Genomic DNA, 12,703 nt, shown 5'->3' with positions numbered 1-12,703 from the left:
CAAGGGGAAAGGAACTAGAGCACACTTAGAGTGAGAATGTGTATAAAGTGATCAATAAATAGTTAGCTCTGCTGAAAAAAAACCTGGGTAAACAATATGGAAGCCAGCCTCGTTGCAACTCACCTAATGTATGTTTAAATTTTAAATTGTGATAGCAATTTCCTTTGGAATCTAAGCGATTTTTTAAAAATTTAGTTTATATTTGTCAATTCATCAAATTTGAATTACTTTTCAAAGACAGCTTAATTCTGACAACCTTCCTCTGGGGAAAATACCTTTACCTGCCAGTTAAGCTATACAAGCTCCTTAGCAGCCCACCTTGCAAGCTGCTGGAGGCTCCTGACGTGTCACGCCCAGGCTGAGGAATCATTCACTGTCATGGAGAATTTTGAATCTTTGGGGAATTTTTTTTCCTGAACTGGAATAAACCCAAACTTAAAAATAATTACTTCCTTTGCAAAACTGAATGGTTTTATTTGCCATGCTAGAAGGTTCTTTTGGGTATATACTGCCCATTTTTTCTTTGATCCATAAACTAAATTTTTGTTCTTAAGTTTGTTCAGTTTTCCACCTCATACTTGCTGGTCTTCAGCATTCATTTTAATTTGCATTGGAATTAAATGCTGAGTGTCCTGAGCTGCTCGTGTGACCACTCCTTAGTACTTGCAACCATTTGAACACAATTTCCGAGTAAGAAGAGAAGTACTTGATGGGAAACACCCATCATGAATGTCTAGTCTTTTTTTTTTTTTTAGCTTAGATATCTGCATTCCATTTAATGCAGCTTAAACTCATCTACTTAAGAACTTTATACAAAATGGAAACATTGCACAGAAGAGAAGGTGATCTGAGATAAAAACTGTAAATGTATGCATTCCAAATTATAGCAGTTCTTACTATTGTAGAATTTGCTGTTGCTTATTGTTTGTGTTCATGGTAAATTCTTTTATTTAAAAAGTTTTATATAAGAACATTGAAGTGGCATTTTTTGAGTTTGCTGTCTGTCATTCACATGCAAAGTGCAGGCTTTGTCATGTCTGAAAAGTTTGATTTCAAAAGCATTTTCTGAGCCTGTATAATGCACTTTTGATTAACTTCAGAAAGAATTGAGTTTGTCCCTGCTTGCTTGGAATACTGGGAGTTTCCCACTAAGGCTTTTGAAGCCTTTTTCTCTCTTTTAGCATTCCTTTTTTTTTTTTTTTAATTTTTTTATTTACATCAGTGGCATCATGTGTCCCCCAAGATAAAACTACAACCATAAGTCCTTGCAAGGCTTGAACAATTCAAGATAGCCTGTGATTTATACTATACAAAACACTGAATGGAGGGCTATCTAGATAGCCTCTTGCATAAGAGACACATGATAGAATTCCAACTTTTATTTTAAAAAAAAAGAGGGTCTGTGGAATATTTTTGTCTTCCAGGAGTAATCCTTTTTAGTTTAATCATCTTTCATCTCCCAAACGTGATCTTTTTCCATGTATCTATATCTATATCCGCAGTTATTTGTAATATCTCAGTAAACTCTGATAACACAGCAGATGACAGTACAGCTTGAGGTGAACTCTCAAATAGTCGGTACTCTGCTTTGTCTCAGTACAGGCGCTGGCCTTGGTCAGGCCTGTTGTTCATAAAAAGCAGCTTATTGCTGACCGCTAACTTTATATTGCTACCTGGGCCAGTCTGTGTATTCTTTCTTCTAGCTGTTGGCTTTGGGTACTTTTCTCGTAGTCTTGATGTATGATGTACGTATTATAGAATGAAATACAAACTGCAGTGTTACATTCTGTTGTTTCTTGGCAGGTTTAGCAGCTTTTGTGACATTTTAATGTAACTAAATGAGTCCCCAGACTAACTGCAAAGGCTTTTGCCACAGTACCACAGCTACTGAAATTTTACCATTATACTATTTGAATAGGAACAACAAATACTAACTGCAAAACTTACAGTAGATTATATACTGTATTACTATCTAATTCATCACGAAGATTAGATTAAGGCCAGACAATGTTTCTTGGAATATACAGCACAAATAAGTTGTTAAATCTTTGCCATTACATATTCCAGACTTGATTTTTGAAATATTGGATTAAAAGTCTAAATGCCAGAGAACTTCAGAATCCATAGAAAGCATAGGTAAAGAGATCCAAAGTCTGGTGAGATTTTACTGAAGTTAATTTCTGGAAGAAAAATATTTTCAATGCAGGAGCTGGCCTCAATGTCCTGTCCGTTTCATTTCTGGAGAACTCCAGGCTAATTCAGAGGAGGTTGGGTTTTTTTTTTTGCTGCACTGCAAAAGTCTTAGGTCTGAGATAATTCAAAACTGGGCAAGACTTTTAGTTTGGACAAAACTGCCTTGGATAGGTAAGAGCAGTCTATTTCCATTTCTATTAAAATTTAAAATACTCCATAGTTAGAGTGATTGTTAAGAAGAGTCTAGAGGGTGACAACATTCTCTGCTACAGATAATAACCACACAAGAATGTCATAAAATGAAATCTCAGATCATCCTAATCATCCTAAAACTTTTATAAAGGTCAGTACATTTTAAAAAAGTTTTTCAGTTTCTCTAAATTTGTTTCAAATATGGACCTCGGTGTTTGCAGAGATAGCTGGTTATAGGATAGGTGGTGATATGGCAGTACCAAAATGAGCATAGATCCCTGGGAATGTCAAATCATATGACTGAGTCTGTGGTCCCATGGCACTACCAAGGAAATATGTCCGTCACGATACCAAGCTAACATTATTTTATTGGAAGTTCACACAAAGACAGACAGAAGGATCCTAGGTATATCACTACAATCTGATTTTATTAATTGGGCATATGTTACCTCAGAAGAATAATCAAAAGCACCTAAATGCTTTATAGGAAGTGCCACAAACTTTCAGTGGGACTTTTGTGCCTGTGAGGAAATTTGTAACTCATTTTTCTTACTCCTGCTCAAGAACTTTGCCATGTTATGGAATATACTTTGCAAGGTTATTAATTCAGAAACATTCTGTTACTTTTTTTCTCCTGCACTGCAGTTCTATTGCTGACTTGAAAAACATACCAAATCTTCATCTATCAGCCAAACAAGCTTGAAAATGTGACTTCCCCTCACTTTTTGCGCAAGTTTCCAGTCTCACGAGTTGTTCTGCTTACTGCCCATCCCACAGTTTATCCAGAATCTCCATCTGCACTTTGAAGGAATATCTTCATTTCAATGGTAAGCAGATTAACAGATTTCTACATGTTTCTTCTGGTTCCCCCCACCTAAGACCCAGTCTGTAATTCTGGCAGGTGCCTATTCCCGTGCTCTGACAGAGGAATGTAGTTCATCAGAGCCTTGACTTAAGGCTTATTTTCTGTTGACTTTTGCTCTACTTCTGTAGAGATATGTGAAACACTTGAATGGTCTCACATTGCACAGGTTCCAGATATTTTCAAATATTTGTAAAGAAGAATCTTGATACACCTGTTTTATTTTATGGGCTTAGTGCAACTATAAACACAAAATCTTTTTTATGTTTTCGGGCAAAAGCAACAGTAATAGAGCTGTTTCCTGAGGTGGCCATATGATTCTGAAGTATTCGAATACACAACAAATTGAGGAGTCAATATCTGAAAAAATCTTAACCCAAGTTACATATGATGAATACTCTCCCCTTTTAGTATAATACACTAATTATGTTAACTATTGATTCTCCTGAAGCTTAAAAGATAAACATAAAACACACACTAATACTTATGAACAGGCTAAAGCAGGAGTTCCCAAAATTTTGTTCATGGGGTTTCTTAATGTGTGTGCAGGACCATGATGGGGCTGCGCAACAAAAATTGTCGGCAGCACAGCATCTTCTCAGTAGGATAGCTACGGCTAGGATGGGCAACATAAAACCTTTGTCAGACAGTAGTGGCAGATAGTCGCATTTTGGAAAGTACTAGCCTAAAGATCTTTCGTAATGTTGTGAATACTACTTAAGGGCCAAAGTTTTAAACATTAACTTGAACATCCTGAGGGTTTCACACTGTGCAATAACTCAATAATCTCACCCTCTGTAATTTTATACTATCTACTTCAGCACCAAGCTGAAATGTACTTTGTAAATTTTCTGAAGGACTTTGAAAGTTAAGCTAAGCTGTCTGTTTGACTAATTATCTGATTTTATTATTTTCTCCTGGCATTTTAATTTTCTCAGAATCTCACTATAAAGGTAATATATACCATATACTATACATTTTTGGAGAGTGATGGTATTCCGCAACACAAATTATTTCAAACTACATGAAGCGTCAAATGCAAAAAAGCCCACTGAATTTTTCGAGTGCTAGTCCACCCATCACACGGAGGGTTCTTTGTCAACTTTGCTTTTGAAAAAGGACAGATTTTGTCTCCTTGTATTACAGCTTTTTTTCAGGAGGCTTTTGGCAGAACCCAAATTGGGATTGCTGAAAACAGGTTATAGGATATTTTTTACAAAACCAGAGTGCATATGCTTTCTCCAAATTCAACACTGCAGCCATTGATGCCTGCTGAAGACAATCTTGTGATTTGAAAGACAGGTATCTGCTGATGTCAAGAAAGTGCATCTTTTCTGAGGGCATACGCATTTTAATTTTTTTAATTCTCTGGTACTGAACAATGAATCATGCATGTTTATTAAAACATGCAAGCAGCATGCAAGTATACTGAAGAGATAAGACAGTAATTTTGATGCTATCTACATGTTTGCTTACATGATTCCAATACACCAGTTTTCTTTGGTATGATCTTTCAGCATATCCTTAAGTTACGATTCCTGACTTTGCTGTTATTTTCCAAAGTTCCTATAATTTCATCGTAGAAACAGCCATGCACCTAATTTCTGACTAAGATGCAGATTTGAACTTAGTGCTCCCTCCAATCACAATAAGAAGTAGGACACAAAAAATGCCATATCCTAAATGCCGTGGGAAATGGTTCCATTATTAAGAATAGCAAGATTAGAGAAAAATGTACTCTGTACAAAGTGCTGTGTTCATCATTAGTCCCTCAAATCCATAAAATTAATAAAAGACTCTTTCTTTTAAATTAGTTACTAGAGTCCCTAAGCCAGTATTTATCTGACTTTATTATTAAGAGCTGATTGCGGTTATTTATTGCCTGATAATAATGCATCATTGCTAAAGTCATCAGCAGTTCTCCGACTCCTTTTCCAGGCAGGCAGAAAACAAGCATAAATGCTAGCAACTGCAAAGTTCGACTCTCCGTGTCTCCACCTGTCAGCTCTAGAGAACGTATAATTGAAATACAGAAAGTGCAGATCTCACAGACAGACAGACAAAATAAGAATGTACAAAGCTCAGTACATCACTCCTGTCTTAGGCATGTCATTTCCCATTTTCCACCCCATACCTTCCTACTCTCTTCTCCCTGGCAATTGTTATTTCAGCACTCAGCACTCCTACCTGGGTAGACATCCCATGTCTGCAGAAGATGAACAAAAAGGAGATAATAATAACCGTATTATTTCTCAGGAAGAAGTCATCACAAGTTTGCAGCCATTCTCCTCCTCTAGTTTTGGAGTTTCAATTTGATAGGGTAAAGAGAAGAGCAAACTTCCAAAGTATGGGAGGAATGGGAGAAGGAATTTGTGCTTCACTCTATTATGTTCTTTACTAGTTTTTGCTCTTGTACAACTGAATTAGAGAAGAAGAAACTATTGCAGGGCAGTTTTCAGATAGCTTAAATTCCACCTAAGTTCCAGTGCCCCATTAATGAAAACAGCAAAGTACCTCTTGGAGAAGTGCTTCGAGTGGCTAAGCAAGGCACTGAGCAGGAACACAAAAGGTACAAGGACTCAGCAGAATTTAAGCGATCCAAATATGAGAGTAAGAAGCTTACTTTGGCAGGGGCAATAACTGATCATAGTTGTAGGCTTGACTGCTGCTCTGTTTTGATCATTTACATTGAATGAACTCGATCTAATTTGAATAAAGCAAATTTGTTGTCAAAGACTTAAAACTTTCTGATTCCTTTCTCATTGGATATGATTACTTGATTAAAATATTTACAAGCCACACAGAAGAATACATATCTTTTAAGAAATCATAATTAACTTCAAAGACTATGGCTTTGAATAAATTTTTGTGGATTTATCACCTCCTACATGTCCTTGTCTATTTATCTTGTCTTGCTCCTTTGGTGAACTTCTGGTGTTTGTGAAAAGAAGAAAGAAAACACAGACCAGAAGCAGGCAGAATGTAGGACAGATGCTATGGAAACTTCTGCATTATGTCTGAGCAAATCATTCCAGCCTGAATCTGAACTCTCGTGGTCTAAGCTTATACAATGATTATCAAACTTGTCACTCAGTAATGATTGTATAATGAGGATAAAATTTACCTGATTGTAGTACAAGGATGGAACAAGGAAATTAATGAAAATAAGTGAATAATCAAGGAAAGAGTAACTGGAAAGCCAGATCATCCATCTTCCTGCCAGTAAAGGACTGTTTTCTATAACCATTTCCAGAGTCCAGCTGGCTTAGCTCTAAATGTCAAAAGCAATGGAACTTCAACAAATCTCCTTTAGAACACCACAGTTTTACTTAAAACAAAGATTCACTGATGGTGAAAGGTGATGATACAACTATCCCGTTAACACTACCCAGTGCTGAACAGAGACTGGGTCTCCTGACATTGTGCTGGCCGCTCCCATGACTCTGCAGCCTCCTCCAAAAGTCTTTGAGTTTATAGACTGAAGGCCAAATCCCGACAGAAATATTCATTCGGAATACTACCTTAATTACCTAAATTATCTGTTTGGGTCATCTTGTCTCCGTTACTCCTAGGGAGTGGTATCTCGCTCTTAGTTTGACCGAGCTGAACAAGGTAACATTCAATCCAAATATTAGACCATCAGTGTCCGGCTTTAAACAACCAAGCAGTTTTGGTTTAGATCTTCCTAAATGTGTTGAAAGAGGCATGATGGAAATTTGCGTGCACCTTGATGCCCCAAAAGGTCTCCCAGGTGCCAGCAGATTCGATGCTCTGGGCCTGACACACTGCTCACCAGCTTACACAGCAGAGATGGCAGAGTGCACAGGAAAAATAGTGTGACAGAGGCTCCCTGAATGGATTCCTCATGAATTTGGAAGGACTCTTGTTTCTTTAAGAACAATTCTTTTTCTAGGATTCTCCTGGAAGTTACACCTATATGCAAAAGTTGCCAACAGTTAATTCTTCAACCTTTCCAGATGTATTTTAGAAAGAGGTGGCTGTGTTCCATCAAGCCCTGAGAAGAGGGGTCTTTTGGAGAACCCTGAATGTCCAGTGAGGAGAGATGCCCAGTACGTGGTCCTGGTGCAGACACTGGGAGGCTGCAGAGGGGCTGCTGGAGCACCTAGCACATCCTGACGGTTAGCTCTAAGCAGCTCCTTTCCAGCATGTGGGCTTCCTGGCTTGCCCACCTCTCTGTCTGGTCCTATAGAGGAAGCTGTGACAACTCACTTAGATGCCCTAAATAATGTCAACAGCAACAGAAACCTTTTGGCTGTTATAATAGCTAAGATGGGCTCCCCAAAGAGATGCTTTGAAGCTGTCCCAGGGAGGATTTCCAGTTTGCTGCTGTGTTGGTAAGACTGTGCTTGCCTCCCTGCAGCAGCCAACAATATTAGCAGGATTTCTATACAATCACTGAGATGAGGGAAGATCCATGACAATTCACTTTGTCAAGGGTGTGATTTCATAATACTTCTTTTTGCCTAATATCTATTAAATATCTTCAATTTTTGCTTGACTGAAATGCTACCCCTGAAAGTAGCACATATTGTTTTGAGACTATGAAAGGGCAGGGTAAGTTTACTGATGTAAAGTTGCATAGTAGTTCTGCTTAAATATGGTTATCAGCTGGTTCCTGCTCAGTATGGTTTGAAGAAATGGCAATCTAGAAAAACGTTGTGTTTTATAAGCTATTCTGAATAATTTATTGCCACTGCATACTGAGCTGGCTGCACGCACAAAGAGAGTATGAGGTTTAATATGAAGAGTTGAAGTGAAACAAGCAAGGAAGGACAGCTCAAGATACCACTTCAGAGTTGCTGAGAAAACCTCTGGCAGAACAAACCAAACAATCATAAATAATATTAGAAGGACATGAATGATGTAAAAAAAAGTTCCATTCAAGACAGAAGGGGAGTTTTGCAAGGAAGGTGAGCAGAGAAGATGAATTGATAATAAGGTACAGAAACTCACTGATGTGTTTAAGGAAGTGATGTCTTAGCGATGAGGCTACCTAGATCACCATCACAAAATGAGAAATAACATGAACAAAGGGATGTCAGTCACTGGAACAGGCTGCCCAGGGAAGTGGTTGAATCACCATCCCTGGAGGTATTTAAAAGCCATGTAGATGTGGTGCTTAGGGACATGGTTTAGTTGTGGACTTAGCAGTGCTAGGTTAACGGTTGGACTTGATGATCTTAAAGGTCTTTTCCAACCAAAACAATTCTGTGATTCTAATATTTCAGACATGTATAGAGACTTGTTTTTAAATCTTCAAAATTTTGCTTCCCCAATCAAATAAAATTTATTTTTAATTCAAGAACTCTGGGCATTAAATATACCACTGATTACAGACTCCTGACAAGGAAAAAAAGGTTGCCAAATTTAGATTTGCTAAGAAAGAACAGGAAATATAGATGGGACTGGTCTAAGGGTGGAAACTCAGGGACCATACTGAATTCATAAACTGAACAGAAGTATCATTTATCTTGTACTACTTAGAACAGCCTGATGCTGTATGCCTTTGGAGAAAAAAAAAAAAAAGCATTTTTTTTTAACAGGCACCATTGTATGAATTGTTTTCAGCAGAGTTTCTTCCTCTTGTAACAGAGTTGGCAGCATACACAAGTTGTATTTTTTCCATCTTCCCTCTATTTGTTTACTGTACTTGGAGATTTGCCTCTGGTTATTAATTAGAATGAAACAAGAAGTTCAACAATTATCACTTAAATGTGTGTAACAACTACTGAAGAGGAGATTCGGACACTGGCTTTGCTGGTGGTGGCTGCCTGCAAGGGCCAGTGCTCCCCAGCCTGGAGAAGGTGACAGCCTTTCCTCCTATCTATACATAAAATAGGAGATTTGCAGTCAGTAACAAGTACATTTACTTAGGAATGTCCCTGCAGGGCAGATCTTAGCCCTATTTCACTGTGAACTCTGGTAGCAAGGATTTAGCCAGGATCTGGGTCAGGGTGCTATGTGTGATAGCCTGTACCTGTATGGCCGAGGTGATTTGTTTGTTAGACTACTTTTAAGTCTAAGGCTTAGCAATAATGGTTGCTTTTGACAGTGTTTTTATGCCATTCCATCTTTATTTAGTTAATTTCTTTCCACTAGAAAGACATTTTTCCACAGCCCCATTTCTAAATAATGGAAATAAGTAACTTGACAATGACATATGTTTGCTTGAACCAGAGTCATGGGGGGAGTTTTTTGTCTGAATAGTAATGCATGACTGCTGCTAAAATTTCAGAGACAAGATAATAATTTTTTTTTTTTTTAATTCTTGGAGGCTCTCCTGGAATGATAGATACTTATTTACATAGAAAAAAAAAATCAAACCCAGGACTGCATCATTGCATCTGCACAGTTTTTGAAATGTTTTGACACGTTCTCCGAGATTTACTAGGTAATTTTACATGCTTGTCTGGCAATTTATAATCCATTATTTTGCACTACAAGCTGCATCCTTGAGTTTAGTTTATGGCATAGACATAAAGTAAAGTAAACTAAATGACAACAGCCCCTGGCCTTACCCTTTTATCTATGGGAATGACCTTCAGTAAACAGAATCCAAGGGATATTGCACATGCATTTGGATATATATTTATATTAATGGGAATGTTTCTGAGTAAATGAGGAAGCAAGCCTTGGCTTAGGGTAGAGTAACAATGTGATTAGTTAATAAACCATATGTCACAAGAATCTCTCAGGGTCAGTATTGCCTCAAAAGGTGCCCAGTTTTGGAACCATCTTTGGGCCTTGGTTTTCTAATATTAGCTGCTGAGAAAAATTGGTAAAAATGTGGCTTATTTCTCTGTGAGCTGATGGGTTTCTGCAGTAAAGTTGGGATGTGTATGAAATACAGCAAAAACTCCCACTCAGTTAAGGGCAGAATTAGTCCCCCCAAACTGGAGATAGATTAGTATTAAAGGAGAGAAGAAAATTAGGTATTGTATACCATAATTTTGATGTTAATATGGACATTATAGTCCAAATTCTGCTTTCTTTCATTTTATCAGAAATCAATGAATCAACTCTGTGTTATAAGTACTAGAAGTAAAAGGAGAACTGCAGATAGAGAAAAATAAAACACACTGAGTAAAAGACTAGGGATCTACCCTGATTTTCAAGGCATAGAGCAGATTTGCATGGAAAATAACTTTTAAAAGCTGGAGGAGGAGAAGAGAGAGGAAGGAAAGGTACGCCTGACCTGCAGTTTAAGATTAATTTGTGCTGCAAGGTCAGGAACGTTGGAATTTTAAGGGTTTGTTTTGCCCACTATTTGGAGTCACTTCATATTTTTGTACTAGAGCTGAACTTCTCTGATGATAAACATGTTTAGCTCCAGGCAAGTGGTTTGTCACCAGCTGGGCGCAGGGGGAAAGCCTTGCTTATTCTCCAGGCTAGTGAGAACTCACTTGGAAAGCTTCTCTTCCTCCAGTTCCAAAAAAACACAGCTAATTTACTCAACCCTTTTTTCTGGAAAGGTTATAGTTGGATGATTCTTATGGAGTGTTTTTCATTTTGTCCTACATCTTCTTATGTTTTCATTTTGGATATTGTTCTATGGAACATCATGATGTGTACCAGTACAGATACAAAAAAGTCTATTTCTTTTATTTTATTATAGACCAGATTGTAACCCGTCCTCCATATTATTTTGATGAAATAATAATACAGAAAACACTGTTATTTGCAGAAGTGGTGCTGTGGGTTAGGTGGAGCAGTGCTACAGTGCCACTACACTAAAAAAGGCCATTTTTCAGCACAAAGAAATATACTCTGCTCTCAGAGTAAACCTGAGTTCTATCCCTTTGGAACAGTCCACAGACTCAAGGAATATATGCTGTATGTGGCATGATATATGATCTTGTAGGAGCAGGGGAAACTGAGCCAATGTTCCCATTTTAAAAAGAAAGGGAAAACAGAAAACAGGAGTTTTAAATTCAGAATAATGGAAGTGTGGCCAATCTGAAGTAATAGATCTGTCTAATGTAAAAGGTCAGCATTATATTTTAAATGTGGAGTATATTTTGGTGTTGGCTTATAGTCTTCATTATGTAATTCACATTAATTATCAATTATAACAATTTGTGCAACTCGTTTTCCTCCTGCAACCAAGTTTAAATGATACCACTTATTTAAAATACACTTGGAACAAAAGAGTAGCTTGTATTACCTCCAGCTCCATGTGTTTTTCTTTCTTGCCATGGTCCTTCAATTCCTTTTCAGAATGATCATCACAGTCTTCTAAATGACAGATGTGCTGATATTTAGTAAGTTCATGTTTAGCTTGCTTTCTTTGAGAAACATTCCTTCTGTGGAGACCATTGAAAAATGCCTCATACAGTGGCAGTTCTGTAAAGACATCATCATCATCCCTACCACCTGCTTCCTCCTCTTCAGATGAAAAATCTTCTGGTTCTCCTGCCTCGCAAATATGGAGTTTAGTATTAGCTTGATGTGATAAGCATTCGAAATCAGAAAATGTGATAGCACTTGGTTTGTGTTTTATGACTCTGATCTCATGACTTCTTTCTGGTTTCTTGTCTGAATTTTCTCCTGTGAAGACTGGCCATTCTGTGTGCGAGGGAAGGTTTAAAGGACATTCCTGCGGCTTGTGCCTTGCAGAACAGCATAATTCTTCACAAAGGTGCTTTGTCTCAGACTGATGGGTGGCACTGATGCACCCTGCAGCCGTGCCAGGTTGCAAGGATGTCTGACTGTGGTCTAATAAGGATGATGCAGACAGCAGACTCAACTCAGGTTCCAGTAAAAGATTCTCAAATTCAGATGGACTTGCCTGTTTTTCTGTCTGTCTTTGGTATTCTTCATACTTTGCTTCCTTTGGAGTCCCCAGGCGCTTGGCAGATGTAAGATAAGGTGAGCCCTGTTCTTCTTCATAGATGTTAGTTTCCATTCCAATGAGTTTCATCCATCAGAGATCAAAACTACTTCATTGTTGGGTTTCTTAAGAAACATAACTCTGCATATGTAGCCAGGAAATATCTTCTTATTTTTCTAAAACCATGATCACACAATCATCATTAATGCCTGGATTCTCATACAAGTCATCTGAACCCTCTTTGTTTCTGAAAATTATAAGAAATAAAAATAAATTATTGATGGTAACATGCTTGCATTGGTTTGCATCAGAAGTAATCCTGAAACATGAAATTCCTGTATCAAATTTACTTATTGGCCTTTTCATAACTATTTGATGTATGCAGATTAAATGTGCTTAAAACATGAGAACCTTGACTTGTTTACCTTCTTAAAGACTAGGAAAGAACTGGCAAATGCAGAAATGGTTTTTAAATATCGACTTTATGTTGATTATTGACACAGTGGATCAGAATCATTCAAAGTGATGTTAGCTATATGCTTGTTATCGAAACATGCCTCTGTTCCCTACATTCTTATTGTCTATTAAATAACTGAAAACTTTTA

General features: G+C 37.6%; 1 protein-coding gene across 2 annotated transcripts in view; it reads right to left on the bottom strand.

Annotated features, from left to right (window-relative positions):
• The window catches only part of STARD13 (StAR related lipid transfer domain containing 13), a 305,468-nt gene that overhangs the window by 246,135 nt on the left and 46,630 nt on the right, over window positions 1-12,703 (bottom strand). For both annotated transcript variants that reach the window (XM_075742017.1, XM_075742018.1), the window contains exon 2: window positions 11,433-12,345. In XM_075742017.1, the coding sequence (XP_075598132.1) occupies window positions 11,433-12,188 (756 nt within the window). In that variant the 5' untranslated portion in view covers window positions 12,189-12,345. The remainder of the gene's footprint in view (window positions 1-11,432; window positions 12,346-12,703) is intronic.

The sequence above is a fragment of the Balearica regulorum genome, chromosome 1 (genome assembly GCF_011004875.1).
Source record: "Balearica regulorum gibbericeps isolate bBalReg1 chromosome 1, bBalReg1.pri, whole genome shotgun sequence".
Taxonomy (NCBI): domain Eukaryota; kingdom Metazoa; phylum Chordata; class Aves; order Gruiformes; family Gruidae; genus Balearica; species Balearica regulorum.
This window is presented reverse-complemented; position numbering and strand designations above follow the sequence as displayed.